The sequence below is a fragment of the Pleurodeles waltl genome, chromosome 12 (assembly GCF_031143425.1).
Source record: "Pleurodeles waltl isolate 20211129_DDA chromosome 12, aPleWal1.hap1.20221129, whole genome shotgun sequence".
NCBI classification, from domain to species: Eukaryota; Metazoa; Chordata; class Amphibia; order Caudata; family Salamandridae; genus Pleurodeles; species Pleurodeles waltl.
This window is the reverse complement of record NC_090451.1, coordinates 624244904-624272625: the sequence shown is the minus strand read 5'-3', so window position 1 is coordinate 624272625 and position 27722 is coordinate 624244904. Positions and strand designations below refer to the sequence as shown.

The following is a 27722-nucleotide window of genomic DNA, read 5'->3' as shown; positions in this document are numbered from 1 at the left end:
TATTGCTCATGCAGCTATGCTCTCACCTGTGGTATTGTGCACCCTGCCTTAGGGCTGCAAGGCCTGCTAGAGGGGTGATTTACCTATGCCACAGGCAGTATTTTGGGTGCATGGCATCCTGAGGGGGATGCTATGTCGACTTGGCTTTGTTCTCTCCACTAACACACACAATCTGCAATAGCAGTGTGCATGTGTTAGGTGAGGGGTCCCTTAGGGTGGCACAACACATGCTGCAGCCCTTGGGGACCTTCCCTGGTCACAGGGCCCTTGGTACCACTGGTACCTTTTACAAGGGACTTATCTGTGTGCCAATTGTGGAAACAATCGTACATTTTTAGTGAAAGAACACTGGTGCTGGGGCCTGGTTAGCAGGGTCCCAGCACACTTCTCAGTCAAGTCAGCATCAATATCCGGCAAAAAGTGGTGGGTAACTGCAACAGGGAGCCATTTTCCTAAAGTTGGTCACAGAAAGCTTTATGTTTCCTTTGAAACGCAAACGTAGCCTTTATGTCAGAAAGGAGGAAAACGATCCTCGTTCTCGTTAGCCTTAAGCTTGGAGATTTTGCAAAAAAAAAGACCAACTAGAGACCTGAAAGGATATTTATTTGGAGATGGGTTAGTGAAAGGGCTAGGAGAGTATGTTTCCACTTGCACAAGCCTAGAAAAGGCTCAGAGTTCATTAGGAAGAGTATTTGGGGAACGTGATTTTGACGGGGCTAGAGCAAGGGGAGGTGTCTCTGGCTGGTCTTTCGCAAGGTCCCATTACCAGTCGCAAGGACATGCTTGTTTTAGAGGCTTCCAGTTTACCACTGTATTCTCTCCGCAGAGAGGAAGGAGTATTAGAGGACGCCATTTCTGAAGCAGGGCTCACTTTCCTCAGGGAGGTGAAGGCAAGCACAACGGCAAATTTTGGTTCTTTTCTAGGAAAGGTATGAGGTCACTTGAAGTATTTTATACATAATTGGAAGCTTTTAACAAAAGATTAATGGTTTCTACAAGCTGTACAAGGGTATACAATAGAATTCAGGGAGTTACCTGTGCAGGCGGTAAAACCAAGCCAAGGGGGATGGTGTTTCATTAGTACTTACAGAAGTTGGTAGAATTAGAGGTTCTAGATATGTTAAAGAAGGGAGCGATAGAGAGTATCGGAGAAAGATATAAGATTTGCAGGCACAAATGTTTGGTCAAGATAAAGGGCAAAGGCTGCTACCCTGTAATAAATTTGAGAAAACAGAATTGTTTTTTGTTTACAGACATTTCAAGATGGAAGGTATCCATCTTTTTAGAGATATTCTGGAGGAGAACGACTTGCTGGTAAAACTAGACTTGAAAGACGCTTATGTTACCGTTCCTATAGAGAAAGAGAGTCATAGATATCTGCAGTTCAGATGGTTAGAAGACATAATCAGTTCAGTTGCCTGCCTTTCGGAGTGGCATTAGCATCTTGGTGTTTTACAAGGGTGCTGAGACCAGTAGCTTTATTTCTCAAAGGAGAGAGAGGAATTTGTATGATTATGTATGATTATGTATCTCAGTGATTTTCTGATTGTCTCAGAATCCAAAAGAGTTGAAAACACAACATTTTTAGAATCTGTTGGAATCCTTGGGATTCTTAATGAATTTAGAAAAATCAATGCTGATTTCTTATCAGGAGATAGTTTATTGGTTTCCAGGCGAACTCTATATGTGCAACTTTACCAAAAAGAAGGTTGTGAAAATAAAAACTGAGGTAAGACAAGGAGGCAAGCTTTACGGCTGGAGAGCTTGTTAGGATCAGCAGGGGACAGGTGGCAAATGGTCATGGTAAGAGTCATAACCATGTAACTGGTTTAGCGATGAGAATGTGTTTTAAAAAAAAAAAAAAAAAAAACTTTTTTGGGAAAACACTAATGAATTGCAATGTTTTGTTAAAGATGGACAATGTGTCTGCAGTCCGTTAGATTCTTTGACAGTGGACAGGTTTGCAAGCAGAATCTTTGCCATGTGTGTACAAAATGGCAGCAGATTGAAATTTGCGATACCTAAGAAATTACAGTGATTGGAAGTTGAGTGTGCATCTATTCAAGAGAAATCGGGAGTTTTGGGTCCCCATGGAAGTGGATCTGTTGTGTCAAGGTTGACATACCAGTTACCTCAGTATTTCATTTGGAGACCACATGCCCTAGCAGAAGCACTGCGTGCTTTTCAGCACGTTTGGAAGGGACTTTGGGATATGCGTTCCCACCTTTTTGCGGTGATTCAGAGGGTGTTATTGATGGTGAAGAGACAGAAATGTCAGATAATACTGATAACTCCACTTTGGGCAGCCCAGCCTTGGTTTCCAGGGTTGTTAGAGGAACCATTTTAGATTCTGATTTTGGAAGACATGCTGTCCGGTCTAGAAGGAGAGGCTCAGTCTTTAGTTTTGGAAGTTGCTTTAACCGTTCTTGTTTGGAAGGTTTCAGGGGAGGAATTCCTTACTTTCAGAACAGGCTTATGGGCTACTCAGATAATCTTAGGCACCTGGTACAAGGGTAACATTATGTTGGAGCACAGAAACAATGGGTTTGTTGGTGCATGGTGTTGGACCTTAAACCCGTGGAGGCATCTCCCATAGAACTTTTACATGTTTTATCATCTTTATTTAAAAGAGGTCTTAGTTACAGGACTAGAAATTGTTCTAGATTAGGGGTGACAGCAGGTCGTGCTACAGTAGGAGGTTTGAGCATAGGAAAAGATATTTTAATCTGCAGAGTGATTAAATGGATTACGTTGCAGGGCCACCTAAACCTAGGTAGTTATTTATGCAATGTGAATTTGATTTTTAAGAAATTAGTGTTGGCCTTCAAATGGGTATTTGACTCTACAGCATTTATCTTGTAAGATAGCAACTTTACTATGTTTGATTTAATTTAGAAGGGTTGCAGACATAAGAGCTTTGGGGGTGAGTGATCGTTTCTGCAACCCAGAAGGTGTAGTATTTCATATTACAAAAATGACTAAGACAATGTCTTCACCAATGTTTTGTCCAAGATTTGATGAGCATACAAAGTTGTCTGGTGCAGTGTTTGAAGGAGTACAAGTGCAGGATGAATGAATTTAGAAGGGATGGAGTAACGCAGTTGCTAATTTCTTATGTGAGACCTTTCAATCCTGTGAGTTTGGTTACTATAGTGTGTTGGGTTAGACAATGCTTAAAGCAGGAGTGAACATGCAGAAGTTTGGTGCACATGCAATCAGAGGTACAATGACAAGTAAGTTCTTTACTTCTGGAGGTCGCCTCAAGGAGATTTTGAAAGCGGCAGGTTGGACTAATGCTGATGTGTTTGCAAGGTTTTATTTGAAACCAATGAAACGTTTCATCATTTGTGTTTTCACAGCCCTGAACATGCATAATGCTAGCCTCCCATCTTGACATGAACTGTAGATTCTCCTAGTTTTATGATCAGAGAGTCTGAATTTCATTAAAAACAGGGAGGCTAGCATTATCCCACCCGTCCTTTCAAAGGGAAGTTTTATAGTGGAAGGAGAATGGTTTGGATGCTATTTTAGAATTAATGAATATAAGTACTCTAGTGAAAATAATATTTGTGAGTTACATTACATTTTTTTTATTTATTTTATTTATTTATTTTCCCAAAAATCTGTATGATTGGACGGGAGAACAGAGTGGAGATATGGGTCTTTATGTTATATTTCTTGAACTAGAAAAAGAAAATATTAGACACTGAGCAGCTGTAAAGAGGGAGATGGGTGCTAGGCTTTGATTTATATAGACTGTAGTGGTCGTTCTAATTCTAGAATTTTAAGTATGGTTAAAGTTTGCTTTAAAGTGCAGCGTGGAGTAGCAATAAAATATTAATGCATAATGCTAGCCTCTGTGTCGTTAATGAAATCCAGATTCTCTGGTCGTAAAACTAGGAGAATCTACATTTTCTGTCAACTGTGGTTAACATGTTTTGGAGCAGTGACTGTATCCCCGCTTTTCTAAGAATTCCATATACTTGCACTAACAAACATCTTTGATGTTTATCAAATAGAGAAGAGTTGAAAGAGGAAATCACATTGAGTTCATGAAGGTACCAAAATCACTGACTTTAAAAACAAACTCTACGTCTCTGTTTTCAATTCCTGTAGCAAACTAAGGTGAAAAAAAAACGAAAACTGCTTATGACACCACGTATTTCCCTAGAAGAAGATTGTCAGAAAACATTCTATTTGTTATTCACACTCGCAATGAAAGAAACATTTGAAGGGGCTTATCAACGGAGCACCTACATAGACTGTGGTGCAGCAGAATGTTTTATTAAAATAATTGCCTCCTAAAACTTTTCAACCTTTGTTCATATTAATGAACGTTGCATGTTTATAGTTAATTGAATATTTAAATTAAGCCTTAGAATTTCACCATGTGCAGTTATTTCCTCTGACCATATCCACCTTTTATCCACCAGGTGGGGATCCAACGTCACAGCAGGAGTTTTCCTCCCGTTTAAAAGAGACACTTACAGGATTGGCCAAAAATGCCACCGATTTGCAAGTAAGCCTCTACCTTTTAAATGTTTAGCAATTGCGGAAATCACATTTCCTTACATAAATCACCTTTCCTTACAGCAGCCAACTTTTATTAAACCCCTCATGCTGCTGGTTTCCAATGGTTGTCTGAACATTGATTTGAACTCAAAGCATCTTTGTTTTATTAATTGTTGTCCAGTCTCACATATCGTTGTGACAGACACTTGATAAGTCTACACGTCAACATTAAAGTATAAATCAAATATTACTTATGGTGTACAAAGCACACTTTAGGAATTGAAAGCTTAGATGAAAAAGATTTGTTGTACTCCCTTGACTAGACATTCACTTTGATGCACAAATGTCATTGTTTTTCACTTAATGTAATTGTGCTTGTAATGTCATGCTTGTGTTGTTTTCTTTACTCCTTGATTTGTAAAGAACTCAAGTTTGTCTGAGGAAGAAGTTGCAAAGGCGATGGAAGGCCTCGGGTTGGATGAAGGAGAAGGTGAGGCCAACATCCTTCCCATTATGCAAAACATTATGCAGAACCTGCTCTCCAAAGATGTACTCTACCCTTCTCTGAAAGAGATCACTGAAAAAGTAAGAGCAATTTTACATTATTGTTAAATACCTAGTGGGAAATCACTTGTCTCCTGACTAAAATGTTATGACTCCAACCTATTTGGTGCCAAAGTGCAGTGTGGTATGAAGTCTACTCTGTGAACTGATTAAGCAATATGGAACAGGTGTGTACTAGGTGTCTGGTTGTGAAAATACATATTTTAAAATAATGCATGACAGGAGAATGTAATTGCTAATCACTAGATTAAAGCAATTTATAATAGTTGGTTTGTAACTGTAGCTACAGCATTAGGATCTCTATTGCTTCCATAAAATGGAGTACGTTTTCAATCCCTTTGTTAGCATCTGTGATACGACATGATATACGTCTGCTTTTAAGACAAAAGAGCATTATGGCAGAACTCTCCTGCTTGCTAATGCTGTTTTATCTGGCTGCATGTAATTTCCAGTGCAGTACCAGCCCAGTTTTCTTTTTAAAAATATTTTTTGTGCTTTCTTGGCACCAAACAATGCACACAACTTTTTCACAGGTGTAGACCTGTGATATCGTCTCAAAACGTCCTAACTCCCACTCCTGTCTCTCCCTTACCCATGCACTGAGTTGATGTGGCTCAAGCTTCTCTGTGACAGGGCACATCCGGAGTACTCTCCAGTGTGGTTTCACCCGTTGACCCATCCATGTCGTCACTGAATCCATAACGGGTTCACTAATGCCTCCAATCCATTTAGAATTTCTTGGGGCAGCCTCGCCCCTCACATGCTACTCTTTATGCTTCCATGCATCTGTTCATGCCCTCTTGCCACATAGGTTTCCTTGGGAGTTGGGCCTGACCACACTTCGTGACCACGTCTCTTCTGACTATCACAAATCCCAACATACTAAATAACATTTGTTTCCTAGGAAGGTCTGCATTGTTGGGAATACTCAGAATGACCAGTTGGGGTGTACTTCGGGCATACACTCCTATCACTGCTTCCAGTTCTCTGATAATATCTTCCCAGTGTACATGCACTCTGGGACAGGTCCTGAATGGGTGTAGCGATGTACCTTCCATACCTATCCTTCCCCAACCCACATCCCCCCTGGAAGGCACTTTAGGCAATCGAGGGTTGGTGTCCCCCCCCCCCCACCACCATTTTGGACAACTTGCTTCTGTGGTAACATGTAGGCCTTCTCAATCTCCAATCTCGTAGAGTGTGAATTTGTCCCAGTTTATTTGGTATCTGGAGTATGTTTCAAAATTGCGAAAGACCAAGAATTCAGTCGGAAACAAGGTCTCTGGGCTTGATAGGTATATTAGTGCGTCATGTACATACAGTGAGATCTTTTCTGGCTCTTGTGTCGACTCCGGGTACCCAACTATATCTGCTCTGTTCATATTAAATCAAATAGCTTTATTTTGGCGGAAGCCATAAAAGTTTTCAATATAATACAAAAAATATAGCAGCATAGGATCTAATAAAAAATGAATGATACAAAATAGCTTATATACGAATAAAAATCATGCATACACAAAGACTAAGTCCCAGTAACAAAAGCACAACTAAAATCATGGTTTATTGATTGCAGATCCTTTTTTTGCCCACATCATGCCCACATATTTTGCTACCCCATAGGCATTTAAAGTGCAAGAGTCTGTTCTCAGTAGCCTAAAGGCAAGAAAATGACTAACTGTATCCAGCTGTCTACAACTAGGAGCCAGCCATACAGAACGAAACTGGGCATATTCTGGGCATACCAACAACACCTGTGGTATGGACTCAGTTTGATCAGTGCAAAAGGGGCACACTGTGAAGACAGATCCCGACCATTTTACAGTAAATTACCTTGGGGGAAGTGTCCCCACTCTAAATTGATGATAGTTTCTTATCTAATGAACTGTGAACACATACATCCCAGTACTTCTCTAGACCATGCACAGATTTAAAAATTTGAAAATACCTGTCAGACGTGCCCTCAACTTTTATCTCATCCCTACCTAGTATGTATGCCCAATATTGTTTTTTCAGTATACCCTTGGAAGGAATTTGGGCTACAGTAGGTTGTTGCCAACCATCACCAAGGCCTAAGGAAATCATTTTTTATAGAACTCAACCTTGGGAGTTTGTTGAATCTCTCTGTCTTGTAGGGTGGCAGCAGCATAATGGGACAACTCTAGGGTAGTCCAGATTCTTCACCTGAATAACAAAGGGCGTGTAAAAAAAAAAAAAAAAGCCTTTAGGGCAACTTTTTTAACACCCATGTCCAGGAATAATGGATACAACGGGGTGCTAGATGGGAGGGAGGCCAGTACTCTCAAGAATATATTCTCTGATCGCTCCAGTACAGAGATCTCTCCGAAGCCCCACAACTCTGCGCCATATAGCACAGCACAAAGGGCCTTTGCCACGTAGACCTGGTGCTGCTGTCTTTGTGAAAGAGGCATGATGTTCTTTTCAGATGGCACCAGCGATCTGCCTATGTTTCAAAGAAGCCATGTTAATATGAGGGCACCATGAGAGTTTGGCAAACGTTTGATGCCCAAATAGTCAAATAAGTCGACCCTCTCTAAAGCCTTATCTCTGGCACTAAGCTGACCTTGGTCTTTTTGTGGTAATTAAACAAATTTTGGCAGCATTTATTTCGAGGCCATGGCCCTGGCAAAAAACACCAAATTTATCCAGAAGTTTTTGCAGACCACTCGGGGTTTTTGAAACTAAAAGTGTTGTCAGCAAATACCAATATAGGGGATCTGGTGTTAGCTATTTTGGGAACATCCGCAGAGCAGTCAGATAGATAATCTACCAAGCCATTTAGGTATAAGGAGAAGAGGGTTGGGGCCAACACATACCCTTCCCAGACACCTTTCAGCATTGGTATCTCATTGGTCAGTTGGCCCCTTACTCCCATTCTGACCCGGGCAAAATATTTGTCATGCACTCTAATCAGTAAAGATAAGATGCCATGAAGGACACCCATCTCTGTCAAGACCTGCCACAACCTCATACACAGGACTAGGTCGAAGGCAGATGTTCGACCGACAAAGGAAACATACAAGTTGGCCCAGCCAATCAAAACTGTTTTTCAATAAATCAAGACAAACTGAAAGACCTGGTCTATTGTATATTTTTTAACTCTAAACCCTGCTTGAAGTGGACTTATGATGTCATTCTCTGATATCCAGGCTTGGATCTTTGCTAAGGCCACACAGCAGAAAACGTTTGTATGCCATTGATGAGGCTGATGGGCCTATAAATAGCTGGTAAAGACTTATCCCCTTTTTGTATACCGGAATAACCTCAGCTCCTTGCCACAATACAGGAATGGACGTGCCCAAAGCAATCTTTTTCGATAGAGTTAATATGTAATCAGCCCAGATGTCTATGTCATACACAAAGACATCTACTTGTACACCGTCTGAGCCCGGATCCTAAACTCTGGCTAAAGAAGAGGAGTTTAATACATCATCTTTGGTGAATGGAGGGGCTTGAAAATTATGGAGGCGGCTGTTCATCAGAGTGCCCTCAGCTGTGGCAGCTATCTCCTCATAGTATACAGTTGAGAAATAAATGAACCATTCAGAAGCTGGTACATGATTCTGTGGTGGGGGTCCCTGGGTGTTGGTGCTACTGGCAACCAACTTCCATAAGCGCAAATGATCCTTAGAGGAATATGCTTCTGCTAAATTTTGCCATCTATTATCCTTCTGAGCAATCTGCATATTTCGCTTATATTTCTTCCTGGCAGCTGAAATCAGAGATAGGTTTTTCATCTTATTAGTAGCCCTTACCAGAGGATGCCTTGGATCTCTACACTCCCTATTAAACCATCTACTATTTTTGGGGGGAGACTTCTTTGTGCTAATAGGGGGAATTAGAAAATACAAGGTTATATTGTGTAAGAATTCTTTATGCAACACACTAAGATTCAAAGAGTCTCCCTTCTTTCTATTACTTTCAGAAGCCATTGTCTGTGTCACCTTTACAATTTCTTAATATCTAAGAGAGTTTCTGGTTTTGAGAGGTGGCTCCTAGCCTATCCTATCTATCCTATCAGATGTGTGTAAGACCTTGCCAGTGCTGGTTAGAGTTAGAGGGTCAACTAAATGACTATCAAATAATGTATGCAACTTAAGGCACAATGTGCTGTGATCACTCTCCAGTCTTTCCTGCACTACTATATCAAAGACTCGGGCCACAATCTTAGGCCGACCAAGATATATTCAATACCGCTTTTAGATAAGTGGTTATTAAATGTGCATGCCCCCCAATATTATGGCAAACGCTTATAGTTGCAGGGCGGCCTGGGTCCATCTTTTAATTGGGGCAAGCTCCAACAAAGGGATGCACCTTGCTTTGTCCTCCTCTGCAGTAATTACTATGTCTTCCATATCAAGGGGCTCAAACGTAGTGTTGAAGTCCCCAATGAGCATCAGATTGGGACGGGTCCGAAGCTCATCCATAAATGTTTTGAGTGACTGTGTAGTCACAGAAGCATGACCACCTTATATCTGAAGTGCATAAACATTAAGGAGCTAATAGTTCCTCAACTGCTAATGGGCACATTTTACAATTGAAAGAAGAGCCCGCCCATTGGCCCCCCAAAGTTAATCGGACTACCAGGAATTTGATAAGATAAGTGCCCCACTATATACAACAGATCAATAGCCCAGGTTTCTTAGAATAGACATATATTGTAGTGGTCAATAAATTCACACCATATCGGCTCTTATCCATGGCAGCAAGTCTAGGCACATAACAGTGGTCATGGGGCACCCCTGTCTTGTGGCCCTTCCCAATTTAAAGGTTGCGGTCATCACAACTTTCACTCTCACAGCGGCCGTGGGTCAATTTATACAGCAGTGCCACCAGGGCTCAGAATTTGGGCCCGGATCCAAACCACTTCAGGATAAGATGCTGGTAGTTGGACTCTCACAGACATCCACATATGCAGATGGTACACACAGCTGACCCATACGCTAAAGATAACACACACACATTCAAAGACACCCACAAACAAAAAAATCTTTAACCTGATAAGACCCATTGCCTTTATATATGTAGCCATTTTGACTCCGAAATGTGTGGCTGTATCCTACTGTAGTGTGGCTGCATTCTCATAATAGTTACCAGAATATCCTCACTAACATGACATTAGTGTCGTCTGGCAGTTGAAGGTCACAATTATTTTCAAAATGTTTCATTTAGTTAGTACATTGCTATATCATGAGGTCTGTTGTCAGTGTTTTGTCAGGGTGGAGTGTGTCCTACTTCTTCATTAATACAGACCTGTTAGACTCAAAGTGAAAGAGAATACGGTGTAGACCAAAATGGAAAGGGATCGTGTCACTGAGCATGTTACCAGGTTTTGACAAACCAACAAACCATCCGAAACTGATGAGGATTTTCTACATCTGTATGAATGTGTTTTTGTCGCAGATCCTGGTGACCCATACCAGGAAGTCCTGCTACCTTCTTGGTAATGATGATATGATTTTTATTTATGGCAGGGTTCTTTTCGAGGCTTTTGTTACAGGGATAGGTAACTGAAAAATGGTTTTCCCTTTTTTCATGGCATTGTTATAATTGTAACTAAGTTTGAGTGTCTTCTAAGTAGAGGTATAACTGTGCATTAATAATCTCTCATATCCTAGTATCCAGAGTGGCTTCAGAGCCACCGAGAATCAATACCTGAGGATCAGTTCAATAAGTACCAGGAGCAGCACAACATCATGGGCAAAATTTGTGAACAATTCGAATCGGAGCAGCCCAGTGACAGCGAAGTTGCCCAAAAGGCCCGGTTTGAACTGGTGCTGGATCTAATGCAGAAGGTAAATAGTGTGGCTCAGTGTGTGAGTGATGGAGCAAGGAGCACTTGTTGGATCAATGCATTGTTGGTGTTCTGCGACCAAGTCACAGTATTGTCACTCGATCTGCCATATTAAAACCTTAAGGAAAAATGAGCCAAGGTAGCTCTAGGATTAAGGGCCTGATTTTAGAGTTTGGCTAATTGGGTTACTGTGTCACAAATGTGACGGACATCCCGTCCAAGAGTTACGATCCCATTATTTCCTATGGAAATTGTAATATGGCAGATGAGGTATGTGTCATATTTGTGACAAAATAACCTGTTCGCTGAACTCTAAATCAGGCCATAAGTGTTTGAAGCGAAACCTTTAATGCATTTGTCATAACAACTAGGATGCAGAAAAGCCCACCCCAGCTCTTTTTGAGAGATTTATTTTCATTCTACCTTCCTAAAAGGCAGCACATGTATTATGTTGCATATATAATTGTTATTGGAAACAATTTTTTCATGAAGAAGTACTAAAAAGGAATCCTCACTATTCTCAGTAAAGGTTTTTTGAAAGAGGCTGGGGGGTATTCAGTCACTTGAGGCAATGAAAAGATGGTGGACAAAGCAGAAGATTAAAAAGCTAGCCATTGCACTTTGAGCAGAATTTCTCAACGTCCTTTTTACAAGTGGCAGAACATTCTGCTGTAAATTGCACTATCTTTGTACCAGTCATCTGGTTTGGTGCAAGAGCCAGAATAATGGAAGACTAAAGTGAAATGAGTCACGTAGTTGTTGTATGAAGATGACTGTGGATGACAATGTAAGAGTAAACACTTGTCCCACTAAATGCACTGTTGTTTTTTAATATTGTTTTCTGGTAATGCGGACATTTTAGTTTTTCTGTGCCTATCTTTAGCACTTTTAATGTGATTGGCTTTGATTCAGAACAAGAATACATTTTGAACTACTGTGCCCATTTGAGTGTCCCTTTACCTCAAACTCAGCAACTGTACCTAGAGCCATGGGTAGCAACTCCTTAAACGGTTGGCTTAGTGAATTTCTGCTCTAGGTTATATCAGAATTGTGAAATAGCATAATCTACACACATATGGCTAGAGTGTGGCTGTGATTTCTTCTTCTGTTTTTTTGTTTTTTTTGTTTTGTGAAGAGTACTGATCCCATTTGGTAAAATGTTAAATGAGATATATTTAGTTTTATTTTTCTTGTTCAAATATACCCTCTCATAATGATCTGTCTGCTTTCAGCTTCAAGACTTGGGGCATCCTCCAAAGGAGTTAGCTGGTGAAACGGTAAGTCTGCTTTCCTGTGATGCAGTGTAAATGTCAAAGCACTTGACTGTTGAACCGGAGTGTTTTATCTGGTAAAGTGCAATTGCTACAGGAGGAAAACCACTTGCTGGAAGTCCAAGTGTTATTATTTTTTTGGTGTCCTACAGATGAGACGTTCTTTAAAGTCCACATTTAACACTGCAAGCTCTGGACTTTTTTCTTGCCGTGACTTGGTTGTCTGCCATTGTTTCACTTTTGGTTTGATTGCATGAGATGGTTCCTTTAGTTTCTTATTTGATCATTAGTGGTTGTATCTTTAAGTTTAGGGGAAGTCATATTGCTTTTCAAGCAAATTGCTGACAGTTTGGGTGACAGCACTTGGGATGTAGTTTTGCACCACTCTCCCCTTCAGTTTCTCTCTGGTTAAAGAAGTCTCTTAATGTCAGAACAACTTTCTTGGAGATGGTTCTGCGCACCAAAGTTCACCACTCTTTGGAGTAGGGGAAGAATTCAAGGGTGGGCAATGTGAACCTAGGTTGAAAGTTTAAAAATTTAGAGTTAGAAAAGGCAAAACAGTTCAAAGCAAACTGTGAAATTGAATTTCAAATTGACTTGGCATTTAGGCTTAATGCCAAATGTTGGAAATAATTTCAATTTTTCAAATCGAAAATTTTGGTTTAACAGTAACCCTGCTCTGTGCCTACAACCCCATCAAGTACTCTATATGCTGTTATATAACCAAACCCACACTCTCTTAATTCCATCACTTGGCCCTAAACATCTGAACCCAAAACCTCATCCTCTCCCTTACACTACCCGTAACCTGGACAGATGTATTATTGATTGGGATCCTTTGCACCTCTATATTCACAGCTCTGCAATGAAACTTGGGCAATTTGTTTGGCTGGTCTTCGTGTGTGTGTGTGTGTATATATATTTTATATATATATATATATATATCACACAGTTCAAAGAAGCAGGTCGAAACAAGGACATGCAGAAATCTTGGCTAAAAATATTAATGAGACAGGATTGTAATGCCATCCCTAAAAGGTATTGTTGCTGTGCCCAAAAAAAGAGGGCTTTTCTGTAAGGGATATTAGAGGGGAGCTTGTAGCAGTGCATTGAACTGCTGTCTGCTTTAGTCTAATCTAACCTTCACAACCCCACCTCTGAAACCCATAGCTTTCATCTGGATTGGAAACAGTTCCTGACAGACATCTTTCTCTGTGCAAAGGGTTTAGACTGACAACTCATTAAACATTTCAGCTCTTAGCGTCTTTTGGGGCTGTCCGAAAACACAAATGCATTTCCTTGAGAATCCTTCGGGGGGGACAGCTCTTTGCCTCTGTGAGTGAAGAGAATTGTATTGTTTACATTGTGAGTCACAGATGTATTTGCAACACCGTGTCATATTAGCATACAGCAATTTAGTTTTTACCATTCACATAAAATTGCACTTTGCACGGGGCATGCTTTACGAAGGTGAAAACACTATTGCCTCAACCCTGTCCCTAATCCATATTTTAAACCTAACTCTACCATTACACTGAAGCTAGCCCTAAACCTTACCCTAAATCTAACCCCATTTAAATGCCCTGCCATTGTTTACGTTTTTGCTGACTCTCTGCTTTTTTTCAAACTTTTTGCCTCAAAATGTTTTTTTTAAATATAAATTACAACCCTTTGGCTTTTCTTGCTATCTCCTTCTGGTAGATTACCATTGTTCAGTTTGTCTTTATCTCTTTGCTGCAATGAAATTAAAATTTAATGGATGGCGACAGAGAACACGACAGCTGCTGATGTGGTTTTCTGTCACACTGTTCTCCAATGTTGGTATTGCAATCAGTATTTTAGTAAAATCCTAATAACCTATTTTTATTTAAGAGAGTGGTGTCAAAACACTCAAAATGACAGCTTTATGAAACATAATTTATTTATTTAAAGTTATTTTATTGGCATGAACTAGGCCGCAGAGCTTCCAAGCAACCTAAAGTAATTCTCACATCCCAATATATAATATTTATAGCTTGTTTAATCAAGGTATGCATAGGATATACAGATGTTAGAAAGATACGTTGACCAGCAATAGATCAGAGTGTCTGTCAAAACCTTGTGGTTTCTAATTAAGCATCTTGACAGTTTAAGGCTGCATACTCTGAAATGGCCCTGAATTAGACAAGGGAATTTCAAAGTGGTGAAAAAGGGGATCGCTTACTAGTTGAGCTAGATGGCATTTCAAGGTGCACCTGCATTGGCTGTAGTAGTTAGGCATTCTAATAGCAGCACACAAAGAGTTCCATCAACTAGGTACAAAGCCTAAAGTGGATCAGACAATTGAATATTTCTAAAAGTGCAAGGTCCCTGGGCAAAAGTTACATTTGTTTCTACCCATGCAAGTGCCCCTGGAGATGGGCAGTTTCTGACAAAGATATTTAGGAGTATGTATGTTTAATAGCTTGTATGTTAACCTTGCCACAAAAGAACTGAAGGAGGAGAAAACTGTTGCAATTTGGTCATATATGCAATACTTGGAGACAAGTGTGGCTGTATCATGACGGACTGTCTTAAAAGGTGCTAGGCTTCCTGTGAAAATAGGACAAGGATTCTATGGTAGTTTATTGGTCATTTGGTTTGCAAAACGTTTTGTAATTACAGAGCTGGAAAATGCTTCTCTGGTCAGATTTTTCATTTACAATATTTTGTATAACTTAACTTTTTACAGCTAGTGCCACATAAGGATACTTCTACCATAATTTGATAATGTGTAGGAGTGTCACAATCACTACTTCAACCATGTAGGCTGTTTAAAGCACACTTAAAAGTATCTTCCCATTCATCAACAGCAATTTCCACCTCAACCATAATTCAACTCAGTTATAAACTAATTAAACCTCCTAATTTCACTCAAAACGTTCTACAAAGGCCTACCACTACCTCGCCAAAGCACCAAACATGATCATTCTATTCCCCCATCATGGATACCATGTGTTTTTCCTAGGGACTAACAACCTTCTTAATCAGCTTTTTACATACTGGTACTCCCTTCCATTCAGTAGTCACAATTTGAATGTGGCATTCAAGCTCAAGTTCCCAGGCTAATATTTTCTAAGGATTTGGCAGGCACAACTTATTGACGCTACAAAGATCAGTTGTGATTTCATTTATCTAATTTCATTTGAGTATATGTTGAATATGGAAGGTTGGAGAAATGTGTTGTTTAATACTTTAGTTTCAAGATATCTACAGGGTTTGGTCGAGTAATATTGTGATTCATAATTGAACAAGTTACTTACCTCCTGTAACACTCTTACTGGCAGATACCATATCTAACTGTAGATTTCACACACTGGGAATACCCCTGGGTGCCAGACTGGATTCAGAATATTTAAACAGCATTGCTCCTGCATGCCGATATGTGGTTTTGTGCAGCTCTGCAATGACTTTGTTCTGTCCTGGAGGATGCAAACATAGCCACATATAGGTGCCACCATGTGTTCTGACGTCAGTTTATTTCTTGGCTCTGTCCACACCCTCGGACTGAGCCCAACAATAGTCAGCGATAACAGTGTGCAGATTCCTAGATTAGGACCTTTTCAGATTGAAAGCAGGACCATTCAACAGAAAAGGGAGGGCAGTGATGCATCTGGTAGATAGTGTCCACCAGAAAAGACCATTACCGAAGGAATGTAACCTGTGCTACTGCTGAATAATTCGAACTGCAGATTCCATACCTTTTAGAATAGACACAAAAGCAGTACCTACCAAAGCAGTGGGACTTTGGAAGGGCTCACATCAAAATGTCCTGCAGGACCTAACAGTTGAAATGCCCTTCTAGTCAGAGTTGGCTGTCAAGGTAGTAGCGTGTTGTGAAAGTGTGTACGGACTCCCACTTTGCAGCCTGACAGATATCAAGTACAGGCATTCTGTGTGCCAGGGCTGTGGAAGAAGCCTTCGACCTGGTGGAATGCGTCCTCAACCCCTCCAGAGGCCGTGCTTGTCCAGTGTGTGGCAGATCTTGATTCAAAGGATTATTTATCTTGACAGACTATTTCTGTACTGGTTTGCCTTTCTTTGCTTCAGAGAAGCCCAGAAAGAGCGCATAGTCCAACCAATAGTCCTTGTTGAGATTGATGTAAAAGCTTAAAACTCCTTTAGAAGCCAACTGATAGGTTATGCCCTCCTCTTTGGAGGTTGTAGACGGAGCAAAGAACTTTGGAAGAGTGGCGGATTGCTCACTTTGAAAATCAGTAATCCCATCAGTGAAAAAGGCTGTAGTGTTCCACAGTACTACTTTGTCTCGGAATTATTTGGTATCAGTTTACTACACCATGAGAGCATTGAGTTCGATCACTTATGAGCCAAAATCAAGATGACCAGAAACAGTCTTCTGAGTCAGGAGACGTAGTGATCTACTGTGGATGCATTCAAATGGCGTGCATGAGGAAAAGGCGGACTAAATTAAGGTCCCATTGTGGCATCACAAAGTGTTTGGGAGGAAACAAATGAGTCGGACCATTTAGAAATCTCATCACAACAGGTGATTTTTAACAAGGATGGCTAGTCTTATAAACACAAAAAGCCCAAAAGGGCCCAAAAATTACTTTTAAAACTATGCCAGCAGCAGATCCTGACTGGGCCAGGGATCAAATAAATAAGAAAAGATTCAACAGCTTCCCCTGTAGCAAGTTGACATGCGTGTGTCACATCAGGCTCCAATCCAGCAGCTCTGTAGAGCGATGCCGTGCAACAAAGATGACATCCACAACCTCAGGAGGAAGATCAAATGCATTTAGCTGACACCACTCAATTTCCAAGCATGGAGGTGCGGATTATGCAGGCTCAGGTGCAGTACCCTGCCATGCTACAGCGACAGGCTATCCTCCCAAAGCAGTAGCCTGATTGGGGGACAAATGCTCATGGCCAGATCTCTGGGCGCCTCATTCTCCTTGCTGAATCCGCAGCCACTAGGACTGCTTGTGTCCATTTATTCCTGATCCTTGTTAGAACTCTAGGCAGGAGAGGTCACAGCATAAAGGTGTGCAGTAGTCCCGTCTCCTCTCTATCAGACTAAGGCCTTCATTACAAGTTTAGCAGGCGGAAAATGCCGCCTGACAAACTCCCGCGCTCAGAAGACCGCCAGTGCAGTCTCCTTCCCACGGCCCCCATTATGAGTTTCCTGCTGGGTCAAGGGGAAACAGCCCACAACATTGACGCCGGCTTGTAATTTAGCTGACAACAATGTTGCAGTGGTGCAGCAGCACCTGTCGTGCTTTTCAAGTACGACACAGCTGTCCATGGGGGCCCCTTCACTGCCCATGCCAAGTGCATTGTCAGTGCCGTCTCCGCCAGCTTTTACATGGCGGTGCAACCGCCATGTGAAAGCCAGCAGAGAGGAGACTCGTAATCCCCAGGGCAGTGCTGCTTGCAGCGCTGCCCTGGTGGATTAAGACCGCCAGGCTGTCGGCCGGCGAAAAAGTGACGGTGCCGGCGGTCGGACCATGATGCATTCACTACATTCATACTGTGGAGGCCGGACCGCCACATTGGCGGCGGTCCGACCGCCATGGCGAGTCTGGCAGTCCTAGGACCGCCAGACTCGTAATGAGGACATAAGTCTCCAAGAGACAGTCTTCTTGGAACCTCCACCATGCAGACGTTTTGACATTGAGCATTCTCAGTGCTGATGAAAAGATTAAGGCAAGGTTCTTCCCATTGCTAGAAGATATCTCAGAATGTAATGCCCATCAGTGAGCCTCCTGGCACTGGCAGCTAACCTCGTCTGCCCTGGCGTTTAAAGACCCTTCGAGGTTGTTCACGGCCATGGAAGTGCCTTGTCACTCCAACCAGCTCCGGATACAAAGCGGAGGACACACCAAACCTGTTTTTGCAGTACCACATGGCAGTGGTGTTGCCTGTGAGCACCTGAACTAGCCTCTTTGATGGATGGTGGGAATGCTCACACTGCCTTGCAGATGGTCTGCAACTTCAACAGGTTAATGTGGTGACTAGTCCCTGCCAGAGAACAAAGTCCTCTGAACTCCACCTCTCCCAAATGTCCTTTTCATACCAACAGTGACACATCTGTCACCATCTGCTCTGGGTAGGGTTGAAGGTGGAATCTGCCACCTTTTGCTGTCTGTTCCTAAAACTGGATGGAATCTGATAGTTTCCTCTTGTTCTGGGCCCATTGAGTCTTCAGGTTGTACTGCAGTTTGCATATGCCACCTGGCTTACTCATAAGCTTGTTGTGTGCGGAAGTGGGAGGGGTCCGAAATGTCACCATAGCCATAATGGCTCCAATAAAGGGAGCCTTAGTAAAGAAATCAGGTTTGGCTTTGGCTATTGATCAAGAACCTCAACAATGTAAGGAAACTGATTCTGGCATCCCCACCTTCAACAGCCAGTCACATTGATTTGTGGTAACCTGGGATCCCCAAGCTTCGATGGTTTGCAGCGACCACCACCACCAATTTTGTGAACAGCTGAGTTGCACCAGTGCGGCTGAAGGAGAGTGTGTTGGGCCAGGAGCATTGATAATGCTCCTGGCCCACCATGAACTTCAAGTAGCATCTGTGGAACTCCAAAACAGGGACATGAAAGTAAGCTTCCTGCAGGTCCAAAGCCACCATTGAGCTGCTAGGACCCAAGGCAAAAGAACCTCAGCTAGCGTGACTATCTTTAATTTGTCCTTTTGCAAGAAGCCATTCAGAGGGCAAACATCTAAAATGGCCTACCACTTTCAGCACAAGGAAATAATGCAAGTAACAGTCCGTCCCTATTTCCAGGACCCTCTTTATAGCTTTATTGAACAAAAGAGCTTGCACTTCTTCGAACAACATGGATAAGTGCTCATCTGAGAGATGTTCTGATGTGGGTGGAAGGTGTGACGGGTCAAAAATGAATGGCAGGACATAGCCTCGTTCCACAATCTGGAGGATCCACCCATTGGATGTAGTATTTTGCCACCCTTGAAAGAAAACATCTGATCCTGCCTCCTTAGGGTGGTTGTGTACTACTAATGGCAAACTAAAGCTGCTTGGAGGCTGGTGGCAGCTGTTTGGAGGACTATGAGATTCGCTGACCCTAATGCCCTAGGCGCTGTCTGCTTGATCCCAGACTCTGAAAGGACCTGGCGTGCCTGTTGCAGGGGAGGTAGACCTTGGCATGGGAGGTATTCCAACTTTCTGTAGCAGCCTTAAAAGTTGAAAAACTGTTGAAAATATTATTGTGCAGTGTTAGAGTGGCCTACAGAACCCACCCTAGCCCTGCTTACATTACAGCATTTCAATGCCGAATCAGCCTTCCTCCCAAACAGGCAAGACCCATCCAACATCATGCCCATTAAAGAGGCTTGCATGTCCCCAGAGATGTGCGTGGATCTTATCAAAGCATGCTGCAGAAGCACCACAGTAGTACCAACTGCTCTGTCCAAGCAGTCAGTAGTGTCCTATTCAGAGAAGATGGCATGCTTTGCGATGACCTGATCACCTTAGTTAGTTTGAGGAAATTTGGTCCGATATTCCTTTGAAACTGCCAGCAAGGTCTCGCCAACTATGTATCAAAAAGAATGGTTATATCTCCCCACAAGACGCAGGCGTTGACTGACCGCAAGGCAAGGCTTGCCAAGGAAAACATCCACTTCTGGAATGTCTGTGATTTCTGGCAGGAGGAATTGTGGGGAGTTCACTGGTGGAAGCTTGAACCACCAAACTCTCTGGTGTAGGGCGCTGTGTCAAAAAAAAATCATGGCTACCTGAAAACCCTTTCTGTTTACTGGAAGGCAGGAACAGGGCTTAGACAAGTTTCCCATAAGGGTGTCAGTCAGTGCTTCATTAAATGGAAATGAGTTCTGATGAAGTTTGTCCTGGTTGCAAACTGCTTTTCAAATCTTCTAAAGGTGATTTGAACCAGCATCCCTTTGATAGACGGTAGGGAGGTCTTCAGTGCCTTACAGATGGTCCACAACTTCAACAGGTTAATGTGGAGAACAGTCTCTGTCGGAGACCAAAGTCCTCTGATCTCCACCTCTCCCAGATGAACTCCTCATCCCAGCAGTGACACATCTGTCACCACTGTTCCCTCTGGGTAAGGTTCTGCATCTTTTTGTAGTCTGTTCCTGAAACTGGATGGAATTTGATAGGTTCTTCTTGTGCTGGGCCTATTGAGACTTAAGGTTGCACTGCAGGGTTTGCATATGCCACCTGGCATAGTCCACTGAGATCTCCAGCCCTGGAAGGTTTGCAGCGACCACCACCATCAACTTTGTGAAAAGCTGAGGGGCACCAGTGAGGCCAAAGGGGAGCATGGTGGGCCAGGAGTATTGGGAATGCTCCTGGCTCACCATGAACCGCAAGTAGCATCTGTGGAACTGCAAAACAGGGACATGAAGGTAAGCTTCCTTCAGGTCCAAATCCACCATCCAGTTGCCTGGACCCAAGAAAGAAGAACGTGAGTTAGCGCGAGTATCTTCAAGGTGAGGAATCTGCAGTTAAAAGCATCCCTTGAAAATATGCATGTAGCTAATATATGGATCATCACTTTTAAAAATCTTCCCATTCCTTGTACACAATCATTCGGTGTTCATGGAGGTCCATGCTGTAAACATGATAGAGTAAGAGGTTAAAGACCAGTTAGAGTTGTTTATTGGTGAAATACCCCAGCACATTTTACAATCACAGAAACAAAGTTATTTTGCAAAATACCTTTCTTCAGGTCTTAATTTTCATCATTAACATATCCTAGTAATGTGGCTCTATTTGTGGGTTTTGTGCATCTGCCTAAGACCCCACTGATCAAACTATTCCAAATATCAAAAGTACTAAGTTTTGTGATTGATTGTGTTGTAACAAAAGTAAGATTTCTTCGTTATGCTGCTGTTATGATAGTCTTTCCCCAGAACTGAACATAGCTATGGAAAATGTAGGTTTTCATTTTTACTGTTTCTAAATTCAATAATGATCCATTTATCAATCTTTGAAGGATGAAAGGTTGTATGAATATGGTTGCATATGGCCTTCCAGCAACAGCACATCTTTGCAGATGTGTTAAATCCCTGTGCTAACTGATTTCTGGGGAGCTTTTTCAAGGGTGTACTAGAATTCTTGTAACTATCTCAAGGATACCCAAAGATGAACAGTCTATAGCTAGAGGATTAGTTAATACAAGAAGAAATTTTTTATTTCAGCAATCGAACGGATCTAAAATTTAATTCTGTTGTAGGGCTCTCAGTTCTGATGCCATACTGCCAAGGTCTGGTAAAACTCCCAGAAGAACCTCACCAAATCCTTAATTTGTTAGCCTTCCATATATCTTCCTCTGATTCCACCTGTTATACACAAAATAGGACATGCATGTGCTCTTGATGTTATGTTGTCATTGTGTTATTCAACTGGTTGTAAAGCACACCACTGCTTCTGTGGTGAGGTCTACTATTTAGAGAAAACAGTTTAAAAGTAAGTAAATAGTTCTGCTTACAGTAGCAGAAATATTTGATAGGGCATTGACTAATTAACACACGAATATTGTCATTGTATCACTTTTACATGCCCCTTTTTGTTTTCTTCAAGCCAGGATTAAATTTCCCATATTTAACTTTGTCAGATACTGAGAATATTATCACCTTCTTCACGCTTTCCATTCTTTTGTAAACTCCCATTATGTATGTCTTTAAAATATTAATAAAATAGACTGGTGTTTGCATCCCAAGCATATCAGAATGAGATAGTCTACCACACTGTTTAGCACTGTATAGTTTTACAGTTGTGAGAATAACTGCTTAAAGAAATTTATCAAACTCCTCTCTCCAGAAATTAAGGAAAAGCGGCTGTTTCTGCACACCAATATTTAGGGTGTTTGTGTCAACTATAGATAGTTTGGATGTGTACAGTGGGACACGTTTAAAATTCAAACAACATCACTAAGTTCTCGGAGTTTCAGCTGCACAACCTCTGTCCACTGATCCCCCAATGAGACACATCTGTCCATAAACCATTTCAGATTCAAAACAAATCTACATGTATTAACGACTTAAAATACGTAACTCTCAGATGTTCAATATTTAGTACCATTTCTTGATGTACTGTGCTTGTGGCAGAGTTCTGGTGCTTTTCAGAGATCTTGATTTTTTTACGTCTCAACTAACATGATAAAACCATCAATCTAGATACTTTAAGGTGGCTGCTGTCACAATTTCTATAATGGTCATGACATTTTGGGATTAACCTGCTTACCATCAAATCGAGGTACCAACCTCCCACCACCCATGCATCACCTCCTTGATATGTTCACTGCTTTTTTTCAGCATAGGACCATCAGCCATCTAAGTGAGCTACACGTTGTGCATACTTTCAGTTGGCTCAGTTATCCTTAACAACAAAAAAATACTATGGTGTGTGCTGTAAATGTTGTCACATATTGAGAGTGATTCAAATGTTCCTAAATAAACATTAGATCCATATTGTAACTGGTACACTGACACATAAACCATAAATTCAGGATGATCAGCTTTGTTTGGCACAACTCTTGTAACTAAAGGGAAATTCATTCCAGATGCAATAACTCTGAAGGAGGCACATTTGGACAGAAGCAGCAAACAAAACAAAAAAACAATATGGAGGGTAGGGTCAGCAACCTTTTGTCTGAAAGATGTGACTTGAACTGTTATGCATTGTTTAATGTTTTGCCAGAATGAGGAAATTACTAAAATCATGTACATATGTTATTTGCATCCATTTGTGCATGGTATTTCTACATTTGGTCTACTTTGTATGCTCACATGTATCTCTATTGAACAACTGGTGGTAGGTGCAAGGGGGTGCATTGTGTTTGTGTTTACAAAGGTGGTGCTAATGCTAAACTGGGCATCCATTTTAGCTGGACTAACAAGGTTTGAAAGGCCCAGTAATAGTTTTTATTTTGTTTTTTCTTATTTACACTTTTTTAAAGTGTTGGTGGTTGGTGGGGGGGTGGTAGTAGGCTGTATATGTTTCATACCAATTAAATACTGATTTGCTTACAATTGCACTGACAAACATGAGGAGGCTTCAGTGACACATGCAGTCTTTGAATCTCTTTTGCACAAGTATTTATCCTGATTTTCACCTTTTGCGAAAGACAATATATCAAGTGCACTTTTCTTTTCTCCTTCTAGCCACCTGGTCTGAACTTTGACCTTGATGGATTAAACCTGTCTGAATCACCAAGTGCTGGCAGTGAACAGTGTCTGGTCATGTGACTTACCTGTTGAATATCCTGAAAATGACGGTTCTTCCTTAAGGTGTTGAGGCTTCACCCTGGAAAATGCAGGCTGCGTGGAGGAGAGATGGATTTTTCACCACATGCACAGTTCAGTCCTTCAAGGCCCTCACCAAGTGTATGGAGGACTTCAGCATTTCAAACTGTGACACTGGGTTACATAGCAATATGGTCTCCTGAATATCGCCATCACTTTTATTGATACAGCTGTTAATCCTCTTTTTGGGGTTTTAGTTCCCTCATTTATATCCTTCAATATGTCTACAAGCAAAGTGTGATGGGCTAGACTGTGTACGTTTTGGAGGACTTGATAGACATTTGATTTACAGTCTGTGCATGTCCCCTGTTATCACCCACCAAATCCTTGACTGTATTCTCTCAATTCATTCGCTACCCATTGATGGATGTACTTTCCTTGATACATCTTTGCCTGCAACTTTTAAAAATGCAAAAAGTTTTACAGTGTCTTAAAAGTTTCTTTAAGGCCCCTATGGTACTGGCAAAAGCATACACTATCTACATATCCTTTCTGAAACCCCAAGTGATATTGGATATCCTCATCTGGCAGTGAGGCACAGACTACTTCATTTCCTAGGGAAGTGTATCAAAGGTTTAGCAGTTATTAGGGTAAAAAGAGGTAAAATGCAGGAGAGGGACGTGCGTATGTTTTCTGGCTTCTGCTGTTTGCCCATTAGTGTCCTAATGCTTGTCAATGCTCATCACTTCAACAGGGTTTGCAAAGTCGTGGGAATTGAAGCAAAGCAACATAATAGATACCCGCCTTGACCCTGTTGGGTGGAACGTTGGCAGTGTTTGTGAAGTGCTGGTGATTCAGTTTAAGAGCCATGGGCAGAGCGTCCCCATAATAAACCTTTATTAAGATGCACTTTATCTTTTAGTCACCCTGACTGGGTATGGTAATTTTCTCCAGTACAACAGTCAGACTAATTGATGAGTTGTTTGCGTGTCAAGATGTTGCTTCCAACAAGGCAAAGCACTTATTTGTTTTCTCTTTCCAATAAATCATCCCATATCATGCATACCATAAATACATGCCCTCAATGTTGCCCACAGTTCAGATATGGTCTTTATGAAAACTGGAGGGAAAATTGCCTGGTGGTCTAGCTTTCAATGTTTCAAGTAATAAACACATTAAATAGGCCTGCCATCTTTAACATCTGATGCATTCAAGCATTGACGTTATGTACAAGCAATAGCCTGCTTCATGCTTGTGGCCACCTTTTCTGTTTCACCAACAGCAGTTATAGGGTTGATGAAAAATACACCTAGACTATTGACTAGATGATTGGAATGTGAATATTTACATACATCAGTCCTCACATGTTGCAATACTGCCTTAGCCACTATACAAGAATCACTCTTTACATTGTAAAGGCAGGCACCGTCTAGTTTGCAGACTTGTATACATTGTACAAGTACAGATACTTTATCCAAACATTAAAGTATAGGTTGCTGGCCTTTTTATCATTAAAGCTTCACTTCAAAATCTGTAGTTTTTTTCTCAATAATAATTAATGCTGATACTCATGGTTTACCACTAGAATAGGAGATGGTATTATTTAAACACAGTTTCTTTTTTGCACATATTTGTGAATTTTCCAGTCTGCCTTCATGACGGAAAACCTAAAGTATAATAAAGTTTACTTCTGGGTCCCAAAGTATATGTGCACCCATTAGAAACTTTATGGTTGTGCCTTAACATCTTAGAGTTTTGGGCATGGTCTCAAATTGTCTTTTCCTACTCAAACTGACTTCCTAATGCCAGACAAACTGAATAAGAAAGATCTAATGTGTGCTGTTATGTGGGAGGTGAGTGCAACCTTTGGAAAGAGGAATGGAAACTTCTGAACTATCAATTGCTGTAGAAGATATCCTTGTTGACACTGCCATGATGTGAACCTTCACTGTGAAACACAAGTCGTAATTGTTCATGAAATAAAACCTTTTCTAGGATAAACTTGACTACGTTCAAGTACGATCTTAGTAGAGCTTGTACTGTTTCACTTGTTGGAGGTGTTGGTGTAAGCAATACCAGGTACAGATTGTATTTTGAGATTTGACTGAATTGAATTGTAGCATCCATACCAAGACAGTCTTTAACAACACAACTTTGTTGCTTCTGTCACCATTCTGACAGGAACATATGGCTTAAACATAGAGCAATTGCTGTTTATTGTTGGTTGTTAACATGATTGGAAGCCAAAATGTATTTGAGGGCCATATTAATACATATACCAACTGAGTGCTTTTATTCAGTACTTCAGTGTTGTTGCTGTTGACAGTTTTGTACCCCAGATAGTTTGTAACCAACAGTGGGGTGCCATTCTGGTGACATTCAAGTTCTTTTAAGGTTGTTTCAAAAGTGTTTCAGTTTTCATTTGAATAAGTGATATATGAAACCTTACTAACATTAATTTAGATTGTCATAAGACAGCGCACTGTTAACTTCTCTCCAGTAGATATTCTTTTCATCTGAAACAACAATTTCTACAGGTTTCTACTAGATCAATTGAAACAATTATACTTTTAATATGCAACCCAAGAGGCTTTACTTTGGCCAATGTAGAGGAAACATCAGCTGTATCCATCATATATTGCCAGTGGGCTATACCACCAGTCACCTTCCTATTCTTTACTTAATACTTTTGTGCAGTCTCTACCCAGTGCCATCATCATTCGATGTGCATGTAGAAAGCTTTAAGAACAAATGTTCTTTAATCAATATTAGGCTAAAAATGTGTGTGCAGATGCTCACTGTTCAAGATATATTAGACCTTGGCAGTAGGGATGGGGATTGTATACAGTGTGACAGTTTTACAGTTCTAATGGAAATGGAGAGGAATAGGAGCAAACTGGAAAATACTGTTGAAGACTATCGTGAATGGAATGGTGGAAGTGTGAAGTGGTGCTAATCCACAAGAAAACAGTTTGTAGATTACAACTCTGAAAAAAACAGCAGATTAAAATACACAAACAGGTTACATTTTGGCAAAAGGTGTTGTCACTTTTATAACTCAGCGTGGATGGTAGTGAGCTTCTCCTTTGCTTTAATATTCTGCTAGAAAAGCATACATTGAGTTGAGCACATTTAGGCCCGTATTTATACTTTTTGACGCTAAACTGCGCTAACGCAGTTTAGCATAAAAAATGTTTGCGCCGGCTAACGCCATTCTGAAGCGCCATGCGGGCGCCGTATTTATTGAATGGCGTTAGCCGGCGCAAGCAGACCGGCGCTGCCTGGTGTGCGTGGAAACAAACCACGTACACCAGGCAGCGCCGGCGTTGGGAAAAATGGCGCTAGGGCGTCTTAAAAATGGTGCAAGTCAGGTTGACGCAAAAAATCGCCTCCACCCGATTTGCGCCATTTTTAACGACGCCCAGACGCCATTTACATGACTCTTGTCTTAGTAAAGACAGGAGTCATGCCCCCTTGCCCAATGGCCATGCCCAGGGGACTTCTGTCCCCTGGGCATGGTCATTGGGCATTGTGGCATGTAGGGGGGCACAAATCAGACCCCCCTATGCCAAAAAAAAAATATTAAAAAAAAAAAACATATACAGGGAGTGCAGAATTATTAGGCAAGTTGTATTTTTGAGGATTCATTTTATTATTGAACAACAACCATGTTCTCAATGAACCCAAAAAACTCATTAATATCAAAGCTGAATATTTTTGGAAGTAGTTTTTAGTTTGTTTTTAGTTTTAGCTATGTTAGGGGGATATCTGTGTGTGCAGGTGACTATTACTGTGCATAATTATTAGGCAACTTAACAAAAAACAAATATATACCCATTTCAATTATTTATTATTACCAGTGAAACCAATATAACATCTCAACATTCACAAATATACATTTCTGACATTCAAAAACAAAACAAAAACAAATCAGTGACCAATATAGCCACCTTTCTTTGCAAGGACACTCAAAAGCCTGCCATCCATGGATTCTGTCAGTGTTTTGATCTGTTCACCATCAACATTGCGTGCAGCAGCAACCACAGCCTCCCAGACACTGTTCAGAGAGGTGTACTGTTTTCCCTCCTTGTAAATCTCACATTTGATGATGGACCACAGGTTCTCAATGGGGTTCAGATCAGGTGAACAAGGAGGCCATGGCATTAGATTTCCTTCTTTTATACCCTTTCTTGCCAGCCACGCTGTGGAGTACTTGGACGCGTGTGATGGAGCATTGTCCTGCATGAAAATCATGTTTTTCTTGAAGGATGCAGACTTCTTCCTGTACCACTGCTTGAAGAAGGTGTCTACCAGGAACTGGCAGTAGGACTGGGAGTTGAGCTTG

General features: G+C 41.2%; 1 protein-coding gene across 1 annotated transcript in view; it reads left to right on the top strand.

Moving 5' to 3' along the window:
* Positions 1-25421, top strand: part of PEX19 (peroxisomal biogenesis factor 19) — a 52231-nt gene extending 26810 nt beyond the window's left edge. Inside the window, exons 4-8 of the mRNA XM_069217996.1 lie at positions 4434-4519; positions 4936-5097; positions 10713-10889; positions 12121-12165; positions 23297-25421. Of these exons, the coding sequence (XP_069074097.1) occupies positions 4434-4519; positions 4936-5097; positions 10713-10889; positions 12121-12165; positions 23297-23380 (554 nt within the window). The 3' untranslated portion in view covers positions 23381-25421. The remainder of the gene's footprint in view (positions 1-4433; positions 4520-4935; positions 5098-10712; positions 10890-12120; positions 12166-23296) is intronic.
* Positions 25422-27722: the final 2301 nt, after the last annotated feature.